At 42.1% G+C, this 20,101-nt stretch overlaps 1 protein-coding gene across 1 annotated transcript in view; it reads left to right on the top strand.

Annotated features, from left to right (window-relative positions):
* SUSD4 (sushi domain containing 4) overlaps positions 1 to 20,101 on the top strand; it is a 40,486-nt gene that overhangs the window by 8,504 nt on the left and 11,881 nt on the right. Inside the window, exons 2-4 of the mRNA XM_057387335.1 lie at positions 3,421 to 3,661; positions 10,820 to 10,999; positions 14,331 to 14,519. Coding sequence (XP_057243318.1) covers positions 3,421 to 3,661; positions 10,820 to 10,999; positions 14,331 to 14,519 — 610 coding nt within the window. The remainder of the gene's footprint in view (positions 1 to 3,420; positions 3,662 to 10,819; positions 11,000 to 14,330; positions 14,520 to 20,101) is intronic.

Raw genomic sequence — 20,101 nt, 5'->3', positions numbered from 1 at the left:
ACCTTTTCATGAAGGATAGCATGTTTTTATTATAGGCGAAAGATTGGCTTTCCCTTCCAAAGACTTACAGTGTGGCTCTGGCTGAAAAATTTTTTGGCTGTTTTTGTCAGGTTCTAAAGGGATCAAACCATAAGATATCCATACCATCTCATCTGCAGGWTGTAGGATTACTCCTACCATTAGAAAATTACTCTGTCACAACTTGGACTAGCTGCTCTTAAATGCATTGTTTTGAAAAAAAAAAAAGAAACCAAATACTGTGAGAAAAGCAAACAAACCAAGCTATATCTGACTGAAGACATATTCCCAGATTTTTGATAGAGTGGAGTTTAACTAGATGGAAGAGATTATTATGTAAAGGGTCCAAGTCTGCTATCATTAAGAAGAACTGGAGGATGACAATTCTGAGGAATGTTTCAGCACTATTGTTCTTGAATATTGTACCAGAAATGTCATGCTTAAATTAGAAAAGACTGATGGACTTAGCTGTCAGCTAAATAAGCTGTTGAAACTTCTGCACAGCTCTTGTGTGAGAGARGAGCAGCCCTGGTGAAAATCAGAGCAGTTCCTGGTCTCTCTGGAAGGTGGTGRTTGCCCCTTTGGAACACCTGCAGTGCCCCCTGCGTGGTGGGAGATCCTCAGCTCAGGGGCAGCCTCTCCACACCTCCCTCTCGTGTGTCCTTCCTCCTCCTCTTCCAGAGCACAGCCCTGCCTTCCCTGCTTTGTGCCTGCATCATCTGCACCGTCACAAAGAAGCCTGATACCTGAGTGTGTTCCACTGACTACAGCAGGACTGAGATTTGGGCTGAGGCTGCTGTTGCAAAGATCAAAGATGGGGTTAGAGTCTTGTTTGCTTTGCCTTTATGGCYTTACCATGAGATGTCACCATATTGTGCGTGCCATCTGCCTAACTGGCTCCTCCCTGAGGCTTTTCCTTCTTCTTTGCTTCAGGAGCAAGCAAGGAGGCAGTGATCCTGAGTCGATTCCATGTGTCATTTCTTAGGCAGTAGCTGAATAACAGCTGGATACGGGCTCTGTGCAAACTAGAGGGTGCATAATTCAATTTTCCCATTCGTGTTCCAGTTTCTACTTGCAAATTCCCCTTGGGGATAGATTTGTCTGCTTGCTAACTGCACTTGAGGAGAAGAACCTGAGAGACCAACGCACTGCAAGAGGATCCCTAGGAGGAATGGAAATCTTTGCTTGTGAAAGGTCACAGCAAAGTGGCAGTAGGGTCACAGAGCAAGCCTGCACCAGGGAAGAAAACATTCTTGCCTTCCAAGTTGGGTTTTGTGCTGACAGGGACAAAATCTCTAACTTTGCATATCTGACTTAATGAAAACTGAGGAATGAGCTTGGCTTATTTTTTTTTTTTTTACCTGGCAAATTATATGTGACCTCAGCACCTTTCATTTTTTATGTTGTTGCAGAGGCAAAGTAGTAGGCAGTAGTGTTCTTTTCCCTGATGCAACTAGTGAAAAAGGACACATATCTCAAGGTGGGTTCTAATATTCTTTGCCTGGCTGCAAAGTCTGAGATTACRGAAGTAACAAAATTGATCTAAATGTCATGTTATCCCTTGGTTTAATGGGAAATAATTAAGATCTTCGCTGACATTATTAAAGGACATGGGTTTGCTGTCTGAGGCGTAAGAAGTTTCTTTTTAATTTGCAGTAAAAATGGACAGCCTTTCCCTGGTAATAAGTACTGCCTACAGCATGTAATCCCATGATCATAATGACTGTGCTTCTCCTTGTTCATCCCCTTGGCAAATGATGGAGTCTCCTGAGCGATTTGCACCAGAGGGCTTGGCAGAGGCCTGGAGTTCAGGGCTGTGTGTCACTTTGTCACTACACTGACCCTTCAGTTCCCAGAACAAACTGCACTGGATGGAGCAGAGATGCTGCACAGGAGCAGAGAAGCTGCACGGGAGCAGAGAAGCTGCACAGGAGCAGCTGCTCTGCTGCACTTGTGCTGTGTCAGCCAAGAGAGGAGATGTGGGGAAGGTGCAGAGGGAGCACTGCAGAGGGACACAGGATGGCTGTCAGTCACAACTCTCTCCWGCACACACAGGAATTCAGGGTTCTGGCCATCACGTCACCTCCTGGAAAATATCACCTGGYTGGGGAGTTCAGGGCAAGAGCTGCRAGTCAGGMATGTGCAGTCCACCCTGGTGACCCCGCAGTGGCCCTGCTCACAGGAGCAGGTCACTGGACGTGTGACACGGTGGCATGGTGCTGGCCTCCTGTGCTGTCCCCAGCAGCTGCCAGCCAGGGTACTGAGCGGGGACATTCAGTGCTCAAATGTGAGAGCCCTTCATCACCTTCAGTGCTCTTCATCACCTTCAGTGCTCTACACTTGGCTGCCACAGCGTCACCACGAGCTGTGGTGGAGGCGATGATTTAGCCTGGGGAAATGGAGATTTATTTCGAAAAGCCCTTTACTGTAATATCTCCCTTCTCTCTGACTGTGCCACAGAGGCATCTCATTCTTATCATGCAGGAAGTAGCTGAGGCTCTCTGATACTATTCTTTTAAAATCAAAACATTAAAACTACTGTGCAATGATTTTCCCATTTTCCAGGCATCCCTCCCGCCGGCATTAATTGCCCCCCTGCTGTTCCTGTTCCAAAGCTGTTTGCTCTTTCTGTATGCAGCGCTTGTTCAGTGCTGCACTAAACCTTTGCTGCTTTGCAGTAAAAAAAGCATCCGCTTATGCAAATGGCATTGAAATGAGTTTGATAAAGGGATAAACAGTCACATTTAATGGTTGCAACTGTTGGGGTTTAGTTTGTTGTTTTACTGTTAATTTTGTGGCGGTAAAGGGCTTTACAGATTCCCTTGTGGTGTCCATGCAGTAATACAGCACTCCCATAACAGCATTTGGAAAGTGGGGTAGGGCCACCAGGCCACAGTGATGGGGGGTCACGTTCATCTGGTGTCCCAGTGTCCCTTTACCCTGTGGCAGATCTCCCTCCCATCTTGGGTGCACTTAGCAGCTCTCCTGTTTCAATTACGGTGCCTTCAGATGGCAGTTAGGTTTCATGCCCCTTCATTTCCTCTTCCTCTCTGCTTCTGACACATTATTATTCTTTCCAGTGACTGTACGAGACCTCCAAAATCCCATAGTCCCCAAAAGTAATTACAGATACATTACTGAGCAATCCCCACTGATYGGTTGGGTCAAGTGCTTTATTTTTATCCAGGTCAGCTGCCGAGGAGTGTGGTTTACTTTTGCTGCCCCAGTAGCTGCACAAAAAGGTGGGAGCATTTCTGTCAGCTGTAGCTGGGGGTGGGCTCTCTGCCAAGCCTGGAGTGCTGGGTACCCAAGCAGAGTTGCTGGTGCTCAACAGTGGAAGATGAAAGGTCTCCACAAAGATAATGGATAAAGAGAGAAAAAACATGAGGAGTGAATGAGCAGAGTTTGATTGTATCTTTGTCTGACGTAGGATTTGATGACCTGCAAGCCTGTGCTGATCCTGGAGCTCCTGAACATGGCTACAAGACACCCAGTGCRGGTGTTTTCTTTGAGAGCGTGGTGGTCCGGTTCCATTGCCAAGAAGGRTACAGGCTCAATGGTACTTCCAAAAAACTTTGTGTGAGACACTTTAATGGCTCCCTGAGCTGGAAACCCAGTGATAAACCTGTGTGCCTACAAGAAGGTAAGTCATTTTGCTTCAAGCTGTTCACCCTGTTAGTTCTCCTCACTTTTGTCCATGTCTRTGTGTCTCTGGGCAAAACACAAAGGCTGAAGTCCATTTCATTGTGTCTTGTACATGCTTTAATTTTCCATCCATAATCTTCATTTGTCAGTTAAATTYGTACCATGAGAGGCTGTGTGTGTTGAAGGGGACATAAAGAAATGTGAAAATAGAAGATAAGGTCCCCTTYTAACTTGTTACAAAAATCTGCTCTGAGTTAACTGTAACGATTAACACTGCCCACTTAATATTCCTTTCTGTGATATTTCGCTAGGAAAATACAATCAACTTTCAATGCTACTGTTCCTGCTAATCAGGAATTTTAAGCAACTGTATTTTATGATATGTGCATGAGTCAAGTAGGAAAATCAAATACACATAGATTGCAGAAGTTTAAAGTCAGAGTAGAAGTTTACTTTGAGATAATTCAGGCTATTAGGGCATAAATCAATTTATTTTTATTGTATATTTAAAATTGTATTTAGGTTTAAATAATTACAATGTTACATTGCTTTCTTCTTCTAGGTCTCAGAGGCAGGATTAATTTGAATTCCATAACTGTAAATTTTGGCCAAAGTAGCCAAGCAGCACAAATTATTTATTTCATCAAATATATTAAAGATATATATTGTCCTTTTTGTTGATTTATGTTTGGCCAACAGACCTGTTAAAATCAGCAGACATTAAAAGTGTTAGTTAACTAAAATGTGTACATTGTGGTGCAGTGACTTTTCCTCTAAGTCATTAGCCATTGCCTCATTGTCTTCATGGCAGAGCGAGATAAATTCCATTTCAGGTTGCTTTTTGCCATTTAAAATCAGATAAATACAAGRACTTTATTCAGGGGTGGTGGAAGATATATGTGGCTCACAAATGCATTTTGCTGCATAGGATCACACATCACTCACTGGGTGTAAGAACTGCAGGTCCTTGTGTGTGCTCCTGGGGGCAGGGTGGGTGTGAAAACCCAGTGCCAGGACAGGGATGTGCCACAACAGGGACAAGCAGGGCCTGGAAGGTGCATGTGAAGGGAACCACCCTAAACTGTGGCCAGTGGGACAATGGTGCCTGAGATACTGGAGRGAGTAGCCAAAGGCAGTTGGTAAGGAGCTGGCATGTTGGCAGGAGAGATTTTGGTAAAATGTGTTCTCCTGGACATGTGTGAGGCCACAGGCTGCAGACCTGTGAGTGGCACAGTTGTGGGCTGTCCCATGAGGTGACAGCTGATGTCTAGAAATAAAGGCAAAGGGGTGCCAGTAGCACCTCATTGTATGGCCACRTGGGCCAACTTCAAAGAAACAGCCTGATGCCTTTAGAAATAATTCTGTATGAAAATCGTGCCCTCTCCTGTTACAGCCACTTTTCATAAATGACCTTGTCTCTCATYTCATGGTTATTTAGGAAAAAATGCATGTGGAGTGACAGCAGCCTGTGTCTAAACTGGCTGTTGGAACTACCAGAAAAAGCTTTAAGCTTGGAAATTCTGCTTCCTTAAGCACAGCAGGGAGCTGCTAGGAATCTTGATGTGYATCTTTGAAATGTTGCTGCTGTATCATCCACTGCAGTTGTTAAAATAAGCATTAATGTGTTTTATTGAATATTCAAACCTCTTCCCAGGTCCTCCAGCCCAGTGGAAATCTATGCAGGAAGTTGCTGATCACAATGCCATCAGCAACAAAACTCCCACCAGTGTCAATGTTATCAACACTCGAGCCAGGTGTTTTCAAAAAAGAAAGAAATTGGAAGATGAGAATGTGATGGATGAAGTGACAACAGTTGCTTTAGAGATAATAATTACTTTCCAGCACAGAATGCTTAAAAAGGATTGCTAGCCAATGCTCTGATCAAGCAAAGCACTTAAGCTGGAGCATAACTGTAATTACGTGATTAGTCTTGTTAAAGTTCTGTGCTCAAAATTAGGCAGATGCAAAAATGCTTCTTATTATTTGGACCGAAGAGTAGGACCCTGATTTAGGATTTAGTGAAGCAAGTGCTTAAGTACTTTCCTGATTAACATTATAATACCACCTCAGGTATTAGATTACAGAATTAATTCTTCTTTCCAATGCACARTAGCACCACTGAAGAAACACTGAGCAAAGGCTCAGTGGCAGTCCATGAGGCCTAAGCATTGTGTTCAGTGATTTTTAGGGTGATCCTTTTGCATACTGGGGGCAGAATCCTAAGCGGGGGCTGTGGTAGGGAGGTGGACAGTGTAGGAGTGTGGCACATCTGGAGACCAGTTAAGAGAGAATTACAGCAGGGTTTGTGATTCTCAGCTGCCTAATGACAAACATAAAAGTCTTCATTGCAGAAATTCTGTAATGATATATAGGAAGAAATTTGAAATTTCTAGCAACTGCTGGAGAAGGGAGAAGTTAATGTTTTCCCATTCATCATTACCTATCACAAGGTGAAATAAACTTTATGCTGCATTTACCATTTACGGCGGGGGCTGGCTGCTCTGTGGGYTCTGGTATGCTCTACACGCCTCTCATCCCAGCATATATAAATGTCAGACAGTGCCAGCTGAGCTTGAACAGTAAAAACACTCCCYACTTTGGAGTTCATTTATTCTCAGGAGTTCRGATTCAGCGAAGGATAATTTCATGTCTGTATCTTATGTACATTTAATTGTTGTCGTGTGCTTACTAGAACAATCTCTAATCACAAATGGATGTTATTTACCAAAGGAAGCAAAGCAACCTGTTTCAGAATGTAATTGATTTTAGAACTAACCCGTTTGCCTGGAGCTCTTCACCCAATCAATTTGATTTTATAGGTCTGTCATTTCTCGTTAAGAGGCGGGAGATTTTAAGTGTCAGGACGAGAATGAAGTTGCATGACTCGGTGCCCAATAAATGCCCTGTCAAAAATCGGTGTGCTTAGAGTTATGTTCTTATGTTGATCTACAGCATGTTGTGACTGTACCTTTCATCAGCACTAATACGGTTATGCTCATAAATACCAAACCTCTGAGGTAGGAATTTTGTATTTACTGTTTAAGAGCAGTATGTMATGTTGTTCACACTTTAATCTAATCTTCTCCCACTGTGATAATGTGGCTGCTGAGGCTGTTGCCCTACTTGGAACAAATGCTAGCTCTTTCCCAGAGATTGAATCTAAATTTACAGTCTGCATGGAGATKGCAGCGAAGCAAAGAGCTGTGCCCTCCTCTTCCTGTGCTTCTGCAGGCAGACACCTTGGGGATGTTCTCAGTGCCTCGTTCTCCCACAGACAGGGATGATAAACCTGCAGGGAAAGTAGTGGACTAGTACATGGTTTGGCTACAGYTTTCCTGTAGGACATTCAGCCTTCCATTTCCTTTGCCTTTGTCCCTGAGTCTGTGAGATGGCTGAAACATTTTAATTTCCCCATCTCTTATCTGTCTTGCCCAGTGTTTGCTGGTTATGAACACTCTATATCTGAAACCAGGCCACAGCTCAGTGGCCACAGATCTAAGGCAAAGTTTCTCTGCAGTGTTGTAATACAAGCAAAGACAATAAAGTGTTATTTAATATACACTAAAATACTGTGTTTGCCAACCACAGAACTCTCCTAATAACGCTGTTCTGTGGATTTAAACTAATAAAACAAACAAGAGACAATATTGCTCTTAAATGTTTGCTTTTAAGACCACAGGGTCTAGATGAGCTGTCCCKGCATTAAACCAATTCTTCATTATATTCCTTTCATCCTTCCTCCCTGTTTCTCTCTGTTCCAGGCTATCAGTGGTGTGGCTAGTAGATGCAGTCAAGGTTAATTCATTGACTGTCCACAGTGAGATACACAGGAGCACCACAATTCTGCATCTGAATTTTTGTACAGACAGTCAACAAAACAGTTCCAGAGCAGGGATCAGAGCTCTGTTCTTYAGCTGTACACATTTACAGTGTCAGAAAGGTCCCTGATGTGCTTGTGGCCAACATCCAGTAGCACTCCCAAGTAAATCCTACTAGCAGTTTCTTGGATTAGCATGGACCAGGGACAATTTTTGGATGGTAAGGGCTCACCTGGAATAGATACAAGCCATCCCAAGCCAGCTGGTACCCATGGATGGTGTGGCTGTCTCCATGGTGTCACGCCTTCCTTCTGAGTGGCTGTTGTGGTCCAAGTACTCTTGGGAGGAGGCGGGGTGGCCTCCTTCCCCATGGGCTGGAATAAACAGTTCTGAGAGATTCTGAATGGTTTGCACCTGAATGAAAAGCTCTAAATATAGTGTTTAACAAATTTTATTCTTCAGACCAATCTTCCTGTGATGGGGACACACTTGGTTTGATTAAGCCAAGAGCTCCTAATGTACAAAGCTGCATCTCCRTGAAAGTTGGGTCAAGGTGTGCCTTCGTGCCTGGCAGGCTGTTGAGCCTGTTGGCTGTACCCCGCCTATTTCTGCCCCTGCAAGATAAGAAATGTGCTCTTTTGGCTGGCCCATTTTAATACACATGCAGTGGATATAAGCAGATCATGTAAAACTGCCAGAAAGGAGTGTAAGTCATAGCCTTTGCTGCTTGATGCYGGTTAAATACCGTGTATTCCCTTAAATGGTTTAGCAGCTTCCACGGATTTGCCGAGAAGGACTTAGAATAAAGTAGTTTATTTTCTGGGACAGGGCATTTTAAATTTCAGTCACTCCCTTCCAGCTTTTTCAAGCAGAATTGGCGCCAGCTAATCCAGTTGTTTGCCGAGAGGCGGCTGCTGCAGTTTATGCCTGACTAAGTGCTAAACAACACGAATTCAGCCAGCGGGGAAGCATTTGCTTGCAAGGCATGGGGAAAAAGAGCTGTAATGCTGTGGCCCATTGGTCTGGCATTTAGCTGGGGCTGGTAATAAGCCCCTTATGAAAGGCAGCCGGGATGTGGTGGGAAGACAGCGCAGTGAGCAACTTATCGGTGTTCTCTGCCAGCATCTCACGATTAAACTGATCCCATCTACAGCCACTCCTTAGGATAATGGGGATGGAGTCGCTGTGATAGATCATTGCTACAGAATCAATTTCCCCCACTTTGAAAGTAAAATCTCGTGTTTTAGTGCGCTGTGTGTATACACACCTCCTTTATTTGGGTAGCAACAGAAAGATGTTGTATCGAGAGAGGGAGCTGTTCATTGATGTTATCTTCTGGCATCTGTCTCCAGCCTCCTGCTGCGTGGCTGCCGAGCAGGTTCTCCATCTCTCTCATCCCATCCTCGTGGGGTGCCCGGGACAGCCTCTTCATGACAGCATTTATGGCTTAGTGTAAGGCATTTCTTACGGGACACCCTCTGCTGTCTTCTCTGCTGATTAACTTGCTAGACAGAGAAAACTGTTCATCCTTTGAAAGCGATGTCTGCACCCTCGCCAGTGTATTTTATAGCCTACTGTTAGGGAATGGATCCTCCCGGGCTTGTGCATTTATAAATGAATAAATTCCAAGAAAACTTCTCGCTGCAGTTTCTCAGCCCGCCTGGCAGGCTGCCAGCCCTTCCYGATACCAGCAGCAGGAGGCACCTGCAGCAGCTGCCAAGAAGCTAAAAAGTAACGAGAGAAATGGAAGAATTTTTAAATAATAATATGCTCAGGCCCCATACCAAGAAGTTAGCTAAGTATGGTGTATTTTAGAAAACGTCCCTATGATGGGAAGGTACAAAGGAAAGTATGTTTTAACTGGGGGAGCAACGCTGCTCCCCTTCACATTAGTAAAATTCAGTGATGGAGTCTCAGAGTAACAGATCCCGCCCTAGTTTACCTAACCAAATAAAAACATTATGAAATGCATTTGCTCTCAGTAGTTTGTGAGTGTTGTGCTAAATGACAATTTATCTTGCTTCTGCTTGTGCTTCAAACAAGCTGTCGCTATCACTTTACTTAGTGCATACCAATGATTAATTGCTAAATACAGSTTTAGCTTTGCCTCTTCCTCTTAGCAAGAATTACCCATGAAAATGGCAGAAACTTTCTCTTTCAGGGAAATCTTAAGGGACTTCTGAAACTTTTTTTTTCTTCTTAATAAATACTGCATTGCTAAATTAAGGTAATTGTCTCTCACAGAAGAAGTGTTGGGGAATAAAACAGGATAACACATGCTTATARYATTTTTTCTGTGTTTCTWTTGTTTGAAAARGTTTTTATGGGTTTTTATGCCTTTTATCACCATCTCTGTCATGGATTGACTGCTGGCAGACAACCAWATTTTTTCTCCCAATATTTAATCTTTCCCTCTTCTCTGTTTAATCTCACTTTGCCTTTATGATGAGGGTGAACTTTGAGTCACCTGGACTATTCCCTCATACCTCCTTGGCTTGTTTCTCAATTATTCAGTATTAGCAGARGGACAGTTTTCTCCTGCCTCACCCTTCCACTTTCCACATCTTTCAGGGTCTGAGTTTCATTCTGTATTTTGGTGTCCTTGTCCCTGGTGCACAGAGTGAGATATGTGACTGATGCCTGTGTCACAGGCAGGTGCTGGAGCCTGTCCCTGTATTTCACCACAGGTTTGCAGTCCCTTCTTGAGAGTCTTCTACAAGCACTTGAGACACTGCTCAGAATCTTAAAAATCCTGTCCTCTAAAGGCATATGAATGTAGGCACATCAAACTATCTGGTTKAAGATCTAATCAAGGAGATTAAGGTGAAGACATTCTTGTAACGAACTCTGTGGAATAGAGCTGGATAAATCCTTGTAAATGTAACTGATTTTCATCTGTCTCTCTGCTAAAATTGCAGTTTTTCTGTGTTCCTTGTGCCATATCTGTATTTTATCTTTTCTTTTGTCCCGTCCTTAGTGCTGTCAGAGTCTGCCTTCGCATGGAACCTTGGGGTAGTCAGACTTTGTGGTGTAATTTGCACACACGATGAATGGAGGGCCAAAATTAACAAGTCTTCCTAAAGGCTTTTAGTTTTGTTGGTTTTAAAAAGGCTGGGGGAATGATCCATTGTTGCAGCACCTCAGGTTCTCCTAYAGTGCTGTAGACTTTGTAAATGGTGGTTTACCAGGGAAAGGGCACTTTTACTGAAATGCATGTATTTTCCAAACAGTTTGAGCAGAATACTTAAATTAAATGCTAACTTTTGTTTAAGAGCTTGATTACTGAATAGCCAGCCATGTTTTTTTTAATTAAGTCACTATTTCTTTTTCTCATGAAGTCACAGATTGCCTTGTTCCACATGTTGAAGATGCAGAGGTTCATAACAAGACATACAGGACTGGCGATAAGTTAATAATCAGCTGTCATGAAGGATTCCAGATCCGTTACCCTGACTTAGACAACATGGTTTCCATATGTCAAGACGATGGAACATGGGATAATCTACCCATATGTCAAGGTTTAGTACTCCAGCACGACCTGTTTTATAGCTCATGCATCTTGTGGTAGTTTGCCAATATTTTTTTTCCTACAGTTGTAAGAATGTCAGTGATCTGATAAGCTCCACGGTGCAGTGTTTGAACAGTGCTGCTGCTGCTAAGATTTTTTTGATTTCTCTTCCCCTTTGCTCACTGCAGGAAAGATGCTGCTTTCTGAACATACCCATGCTTRTAATGCTACTTTAAATACTGCTTTTTTTATTTGCAAATCTAAAATCTGGCATAGATGCACTGCATTAAAAAGTAAAAAACAACCAAAATAATCAGTCAGAAGTTCTGAYGGGTGCCTTGCATTTTTTCACCAATCAATTTGTGGAAAGATTTAAGCTTGTAACTGCACTTTCTTTGTCTTGTGCAGAAGGTAGGGGTAGAGGAGAGAAGCTGGAACCTGTTCTTGTGTGAGAGTTTTCAGCAGAGTTGTTGTTTTGATTCACAGTCCATTAAACCTTTACATATTGACTGAAAATTCAAGATGCGCACAGGAATGATTTTGGCCAGAAAAGCCATTAGCCATTAGATAGGATCCCAGCTCAGCTTAGACTGTGAGAAATGGCTGGGGTAAGCCAGCTTTAGTGAATGGAAATTCAGTAACCTGGGGCTCCTTCTCCCTTCCCATTTTTAAGAAGCACATCTGAGTTCCACTGACTCGAGTTTAACCAAGTCACGTCTGGGTAACAAGCTTGGCCCACAGAACAGCAGTGAGAGATTTTAACTGAGGAGCAGGCTGGGTTAGTCCCGAGTTTCCTCAAGCCCATCTGTCACCTCCTAGAGCTAACACTTCTCTGTAGGAACCTCATTACATTGTCACACCAATTGGCAGAGTCAGGGGAGCTGGGCACTCCTCAGGAGCAACAGCACATCACGCTGTCCCCAATATCTTGCCTTATGGCTGTACTGAGACATATGGYTGGGCTAGGTCAGCATTTTATCAGAATAGCTGGCACACATTGTGTCTGAACAGACCCAACAGCAAAGGGCAGTTTTYGCAAAACCATGGCAAAGTGGATGCCAGTTTTGGGGTGTCTTAGCAGCAATGGCTTCACGTGTGACAGTGTGATGGGTACAGCCCCTTTCTGTGGGTGTGCACCTCACATTACGTGAGGTAGATTAATTCTCTTGCAGCTGGGAGAGATTAACACTCAAAAGATTGATTTGCAGATGCTGTACTTTCCAAAGATCCAGGTGAAAACTTGGTGACCCAGGCAATATTTGCTKGGTAAGCTGGAGTACCCCAAGTTACCCTTGGCTTGTTACTTCTGTCACTGTATTTGTACTGTGAAACACAGTCAATTGCTCCTACTCAACAGCCAATATTAACTGCTTTTCAAAATAAAAACAGTGCTAATGAAAGTTCAGAAATCAATTGCACAAGACCCAAGTGCTGTAATTACCAGACAGGCAGAGGATAGGCAATCTGATTGAAGCCTCTGCCATATTTTGCCAAATTCTATAGAACTACTGCAGAATTGTCTYCAGAATTGTCTTTTTGCCATGTCAAGTCCTAATAAGATCAAAGCCACTTGTCTCCTTGCTCTAGGTAGGCTGTCAGTTGGCATTTCTACAGTGCTTTCATTACAGCAGGCAGGGGAGTCTTAGGACACTAAGTTTTCTTTTTTCCCTGCCAGAGCAGTGGGGAAGGATTGTAGAGTGTACAAAAATCTATCCTCTATTTTTGCCATGMGATAATAATATTAATTACTGATCTGGAATGATGTGAGTTACTGAGCAAAAAAATGTCAAAATGAAGTTTTTCAAGCAGCTTGAGTTGTTTGGAGACCTAGGAATTTTCACAAATGCTTGGCTGTCATACAAATTCAAATAAATCTCAGTCCTGCATGACAAGGAACGTAATGAGCATTAAAATTCTGAGCCAGCAGGACCGAATTTTCCCTGATACAGTTGAGAGAAGAGTAAGCTTGGTCTTGCTTGGGCAGTCTGTGCTCTTTCTGTCCCACTGGGGGCTGCTTATGTCGTCCTGCTCGATGGGCTGCTCAGTTTGCAGGAATTAGTGTGTTGTGTGTGGGGCATTCTTGATCAGGCTACAGCAGCAGCCAGTAGATAGGGTGCTTGAAGCTTTATTTGAGCAGGAACATAACCAGCTGCTTAAAYAGCTATCAAAACCTTTGCTCTGATGGTACAGCATGCTGCAAAAAGCTTTCAAGTTTTTTCTTTTGTTTTCTTTTGGTTTTGTTCCTCTCCCTCAAAAGACCATTGCAAGGAAATGGCTGCTTGAAATGCTGCTGAGGCTTTTTGTTTAAATGTAACCTTACAAGAAGTTGTCAGATTGATTTTAGTTCCTTCCTCAGGCTTAAAATTATGGGATTTCTAAGAACATCCTTCACAAGTTCCTATTGGTGGCAAAAGACCTATTTATGGACTGCCATAACGCAGCTTCCATTTGTCACATAACTCTAAAATGTTATTTTTCATTCCCTGATTACTAGTCATCTTTTCTCCACAATATTGCAAATTAAAAAATGAAACAGTATCAAATATTACTCATAGGATCATTTCTAGGGCCATGAGGAGTGACAGGTTACAGACGTACCACYGTTAAATTCACTGCTCTTGATTTGTCCCAAATTTGGTTGGTGGCCATTTGACCATTGCTGCTCAGTGCCATCCATGAAAAAATCCCTCAGGAGTAATGCCAGAAGTAGAACTGGAATKTAGTCTCTGATTCTGCCTACATTTACAACTCCTGGTGATAACAGGTCCCTTAACTTTTTGATAACCTAGTCTGTGACCTCGCTCAGTGTTCATCATGGGACTGCTCCTGGAAGAGATGTCCCTTTAGACTTTCTCAGACTGGAATTTCAAAGTMATTTATTCTGCCTGCAAATCTTTTGCAGTTGCGTGCACTTTGTCCCAGCAGTGGTTTTAATATTTAAGAGGGTTTACATGCCTGTCATTTTTAAGAGGAGGAATAAAACTCACCGTTTATATAAATGACAATATTTATTTATTAAAGATTCTACGTCAAAAAGAAATTGCCATCTGCTGAACCAGTGAATGTTTGTTAAACAAAATGCTGTCAGTTTCAGAAAACCTTTCCTGGATTTGTTGGGAGTGAAGCTCATGCTAGCAAAGCGTGTGGGTTGAACAACAAAAGGGTTTGAAAGAGGGTAATGAGGCAGATCAATCTGAGGAAGATCATGCAGACATGCCATTCATAGTGGGGAGGATGAAAAATATCACACTCCTCAATTTAGAAACTGTAACTGAGATGTGTGAAGATGACTGAGATAAGTACTTGATAATAAAAGAAACCTCCCTCTTCTTAATTTGCAGGTTGCCTGAGGCCACTGGTTCTTCCTCATAGTTACATTAACATTTCTGAGTTCGGGGCCTCCTTCCCCGTAGGAACAGTGGTGCATTATCAGTGCTTCCCTGGATATAAACTAGAAGGGACAGAGATCCTTGAGTGCATGTATAACCTTATCTGGTCAGATAGCCCACCTAGGTGCCTTGATGTGGAAGGTAAATGTCTTACTGCTTGTTTCTCTTTCCCTTTTGYGAGATCTGCATGCTCTGTGTGATTTTAACTCAGGGCTCTGCTCCCCATGGTGCTCCCCCAGCTGTGCAGAGCCTGTGTGGGCTCTGCTGTGTGCAGCCTTTGCCTCTTGGTGCTCCCCAAATCCTGTTTGCYCTCGCAGTGTCCCACGCGCAAGGGGCAGAGCTCCTCGTGACTGCTTTGCCCTTAAAATGCAAACTCTGCTGCCTTCCTGATCAAAACACCACAGAAGGTACAGAACTCACCTTCCTGTGCAGATGCTCAGAGCTCCTACTCATGGATAGATTTCCATGATAAGCTCCACAGAAACCCTTAGTTCAGGCTGTGCCAGCTGCAGTCGCTGTTCGGTGCCACTCGGTGCTGCACAYTTGAGCATTCGCTGTCTCTCACAGCAGTTAACCTTAAAGAAGGATTGWCAACCGAAATGACTGAGATAATTTATTGATGAGGAACATAAAAACCATTCAGTGTGAAACAGAGGTAAATCCTACCGAGCCTAAAGGAGTAATCTGCGGCTAGAGCTGGGATAGAAGATGTTGTAGCACATTTATATTTGCATCCCAGACATTTAAAACAGAGATACCGGATGGATCGCTCCATACATTGCCAAAATTGCATACACTAACCTCCTCCATCTTCACATATTGAATGAAGCATCCTAGGGACTCATCAGAATCCAAATAGATCCTCGGCATTTCATTCCCCTGAAAGAACCACATTTTTGTTTTATTTCAAGCCTGTAAGGAAGCTATCTATGTGTAGAATTTGGCTAAAAGCAATTATAGGAATTCATATGTGATGCTTATGTCACTGCACTAAATGTTAAGCATTCTAAAAGTAGAAAAAATTGCCAAAAGCATCAACAGTGACAAGCTGCACAAAAATAATTAAATGATCCTTATTTTTAGCTGTCAATTCAAGTTCCAAAATTCAAAAATGCCTTTGCAATTTTGGAATGACAAAAACAGATGATTTTTGTTTATTTAGCTCACTATGAAAGATTAATCCTCAATCAGCTCTGTGTAAGCCGTTTTTTAAGGGTTTGTTTGTTGTTGTTTATAGCATGGAAAATACATTAAAAAATCAGAAGCGCCCTGTTAGGCTTAATCYAAACAATATAACTGATTTGATAAAAATGACAGTTCTTCAGTTAGGAAGATAAGAGCATGAAACTCAAATGTATGAAGCGGGATAAGTTGTGTCTTACTGTCACTTAMCACAGGTGACCATTCCAGCTGCTGTCAAAGTTCCTGAGAAAACTCATGTGCTCACTGTTTCTTGCTTGTATTATAAAGTCATGGAGAGGCTTTTTTTTTCTTGATAATTTGAAACATGAGGCAAGAACTTCTGCCCTGGCAGTTCTACATTTTAAATAACATGTCAAAAGTTATCATCCCCACTCAGCTATGATGGTCTGTGATGGGGGGATCAATGTGTGCCAGACACTGAGCCAAGGCCGTCRGGGAGGCCTCCTGAGTTCTGATTTTGATTCAGCCTCCCTTTTAATCACTTTCTTACTGCTCTCTTTAAATGCCAAAACTCTTCACGGTGGTTTCACATGGGCGTCCTATCAGTGTATGTGTTGAGTGAAGCACAGGAGACCAAAGTCTGGAACAAAACTCACAATAAGAGCTGATTCTGCTCAGCTTTGGGGCAGAAGAGAGAGCTTTCAGCAGCCCTGAAAGGTCACCCCTGACAGCTCCTCTTATGAACTCTGCTGTGGGGCTGCTTCAGCAGGTGTGCGGTGATGTTCAAAATTAATCCAGATAGGGTGAATCAACTCGAGATGCCCTTGTTTGAAAGTGCTTCTTCAAGTGATTTRTGCAAGTAGTGCCAGTCTCCAGGAATCTTGTTACAATCCACTACTCTTAATTAGTGGACAAAATTCCTTCCCTGCATATTTTTTTATTCACCACCTTGCATTCCAATGTCAAGCTCATTTTTCAGCGTTCCTTTTATGTGTGCAGTGTAATCTCGCCAAGCAGTATTTTTCGCAGAGGAAATCTGCAAATAACAAATTAATTCCATTTATTTCTTTCCATGTTCAATTAAAAATGCATCATAATGACATTTCCTGCTCAGTATTTTAATATGGTAATGATTAAAAGCAAATGACTGCTAGGAAGCTAAAGCAAACCATTTGAGAGCTTTTATTCTCCTATAAACAATGCTGCTTACTGCCTTCCCTATTTAGATGTATGTTCTTGTTGAAGCTTCCACAGAAGGGATTTCCTAAATTTGTGGGTAGTCGCAAAAATACTGTACATCAATCTGGTGAATTTTCCCCTCTTTGTTAGGGAAAATAAATTCTGAATGAAGGTTTTGTAGCTCTATTTATATAAGAGGTTACACCAGGGACCACTCAGCTCCTGTTGTACGTCAAGCTTTCTAATGCTTCCCAGCCTTACCCTCAATATTGCCGAGYGAGGAGCTGCCACCAGCTCGGGGGAAAGACTAATTTTTGCTGTTAGGGAAGGAGTTTTTTTCCTGATGAGTGAAATCAGTGCTGCTTTAGTCAGAGCAATGCACAGAGGCTGTGTCCCCTGGCACCGAAGTGCAGGCAGCAGTGCAGAGCTGAGCAGYGACTGCTCAAGAACAGCTGTTTGCATCTGGCCAGGGCAGCGCTTACGGCTCCGCCAAAAAAAGGATGCTCAGATTGCCAAGTGTTTGCTGGTATGAGATCCTTTTMTTAAAAGCTTGTACCTTTGCCAGATTTAAAACATTCAGATAGGTTTTTGAGTGTCTGCCTCACGCTGAAGCATCTGGGAGCTGCAGTTGAAAYGGTTGAGTGGTATCAGAGAAGGACAGTCAAGGAAATGGTGGTGTTCTACCAGTGCTAGAAAATTTTACAGTCATTTAGAGAATAAGATGAAGCATCTTCACACTGAATTTTCTTCCTCTTTAACTTTCTTAATTTCYTTTTTTTTCTAGTGGAGTTCCATAATTATGCAGAAACTTTTAAAACCTTCTTTTGTACTGAAACTCAATAGACATTCCCAAGAAAATAGAGGAAAAATGGTTTTGGTTTTTTATATGTTTTTTAAATTATCAATTTGGGGTTAATTATCCATCTGTAGAAATGGATGTAAGTGATTGCCTTCTGGAAAATCTGGTATGCAAAACATGGGTGCAGAATTAATGAGATTGAAAAATACCACATGGGGTATAAATATTAATTGTAAAATGAATCAAATGGCTTCCAAAAACAGTGGAGGAGAGCAAGCACTTGAAAACATACCTGTATGGAACTGTAAAATTAAACATTTAAAACTAGGAAATGTTTATCATATGGTACTCTAGGGTGAATAAAGATATTACACAGGATTTGGAGAAATAATAATAAAACCCCACAAACACCAGATCAAACCAAAAAAACCTTGGCCATGAGTACTTTGGGAACATGATCTGCATATGATTACATTTCTTGCCATCTGGACTCAATATTTTAATTTTTCATGCCCTCTGGAAATCTTCCAAGAAGATGTTTGAAATAGTTTTATAAGGAACTGGGTGAGTAGTGGCAAGGAAAGTAGGTAAAGGGAGGAAAGGCTGAGAGAATTTGATTAAAATGCTAGAAAAAAAAAAGCAGTTGTATGGATAGTGTCATTGGGAATTCCCGTCTTTGTGTTTAAGAGTAAAAGGGAAAACATGTTGATTCAATTTGCAAGCAACAGACATTATCCTGTTATCTGGAATGTCTTGTTTCATTATCATCCCAGCTGAACAGAAGAGCTGGTCTTGCAAGAAATCAAATATATTGCAATATCAAAACTTCATTCTGCTTTCTGGGACCAGCAGATTCTCTAGTTGAGGTTAAACTTGAAAGAATGTAAACCAGAAAATATTTCAAATTTTTGTAGGTAGAATCAAAGCTAAAATGAAACAAACATGAGGAATGGGTTTCAAAGGGGAGATGCAACAAATGGAAGAGAGTAGAAATACAGAAAAAAACTGAAGTCATTTTGGAACTTTGGAGCATAAAACCACCTCATTGTGAGGGGAGATGAAAAGATACAATGTAAGCAACCATACAGGTACCAAAAGGATTCTGAAAATTATAGAAACTATGGAAGAAAGGTAGGAGAAGGAAGGAATTAAGAAAACTGCACAATAAGGCCCGAAGTGCAAGGGAACSCAAAATCTGGGCACCAGGAGATTTCTGGAGAATAAAAAATGCCTTAGTCACATGAAAATCAAAACCACTGAAGTACACTACAGATAAAAAAAAATATTCTGGAAAGACAGATAAGATTACAGAACACAGTTTTAAAATTTTTCTTCTCATAAGTCTGGGAAGAGATTCATAGAGAGGGGCTGATAATTCTGACTYAGAACCTAGAAAGTAAAGAGTATGAAAGAGGAGGGTGATTTTACAGATGAAATGCCATAGCCCCTTACTAGTTCAAAACAAAATAGCTGAAAATCTGTAACCAGCTACGTGCAGGACACTTTGAAGGAAAGCTTTGTAAGTCTACATTCTTCTATAACAATTCCTWATGCCATAAACAGTGATTGACACCAAGCTATTTACTTGATAAACTAGGCACTTAAAACCTTTTAAATTCTTGATGGAACACAGAGCAATGCTGAGAAGAAAGAAGTCAGAACTGTAATCAGTTACATTGGGGAGAGAAGGTGGAGTGAGCAATCCTAAGCCTGAGATGTTGTACACTGGTACAAATGTTTCTCTCTGTTTCTTTGCTGRCGTTGAGGAGGCTTTAGATAAATTCCAACATGACAGACTGATGTGTATCCTCAGGGAAGATAATGTTGATGCAGCACATCTCCAACAGAGAGAAGTCCTGTAGAGGGAGCAGAGGGCAGCAATACAAGCAAGTTATGAAACACTGTGGTATTGGGCAATTAAGTGAGGGAGATACCAGCATTCTGTTTTAGGTTTGCACCTACTCAGCTTGCAGGCAGGAGGGAGAATAAATTAAATATTGCTCAGCTGCCAAAGGGGTCATCCAAGTTAACTGAGTTAACGTTAACATAGGACACACTGATAGCCTTGTGTTTAATAGTTCTGACTGCAGTGGTATTTCACTGCCTACAGCAATCCTTGTTGTGACTCACGAACTACAGCCTGCAGTAAATGCTCAAATAGCAGCAGACAACCACATTTGTAAGGACTTTTACTAGGGCATCACCTTGATGTCAGTGACACCTTTAGCCTGATACCAAATGAAATAGGCTGGAGATGCTCGTTGTGGAAAGCAAGTGTGATGAATAAGTTAAAGAGGATAGTTTTCCTTAGGAAAAAATCTTCCCATAATTCTGTGTGTTTCTGTACTGTAGACAGTTAATTCATTTGTCATCCAGGAGTGCAGAAATAACATGCATCCAGCCACCCTGTATGAGTGTGGAAGGTGAACACTTGGAGCATCTGGATTTTTGTGCTGTCGGAAAATGCTGAATTTGATCTGCTCACCTTTACCCACAGCTCAAGAGGTGTGGAAAAGAATTGAATTCAAAAGGAGTGCAGGGATAGGAAATGCTAGACAAAGAAATCACATTCTTCTGTGGACATGCTGCTGAATAATCATCC

The sequence above is a fragment of the Malurus melanocephalus genome, unplaced genomic scaffold, assembly GCF_030028575.1.
Source record: "Malurus melanocephalus ecotype Western Australia unplaced genomic scaffold, MMel_1.1 scaffold_1190, whole genome shotgun sequence".
NCBI classification, from domain to species: Eukaryota; Metazoa; Chordata; class Aves; order Passeriformes; family Maluridae; genus Malurus; species Malurus melanocephalus.
This window is presented reverse-complemented; position numbering and strand designations above follow the sequence as displayed.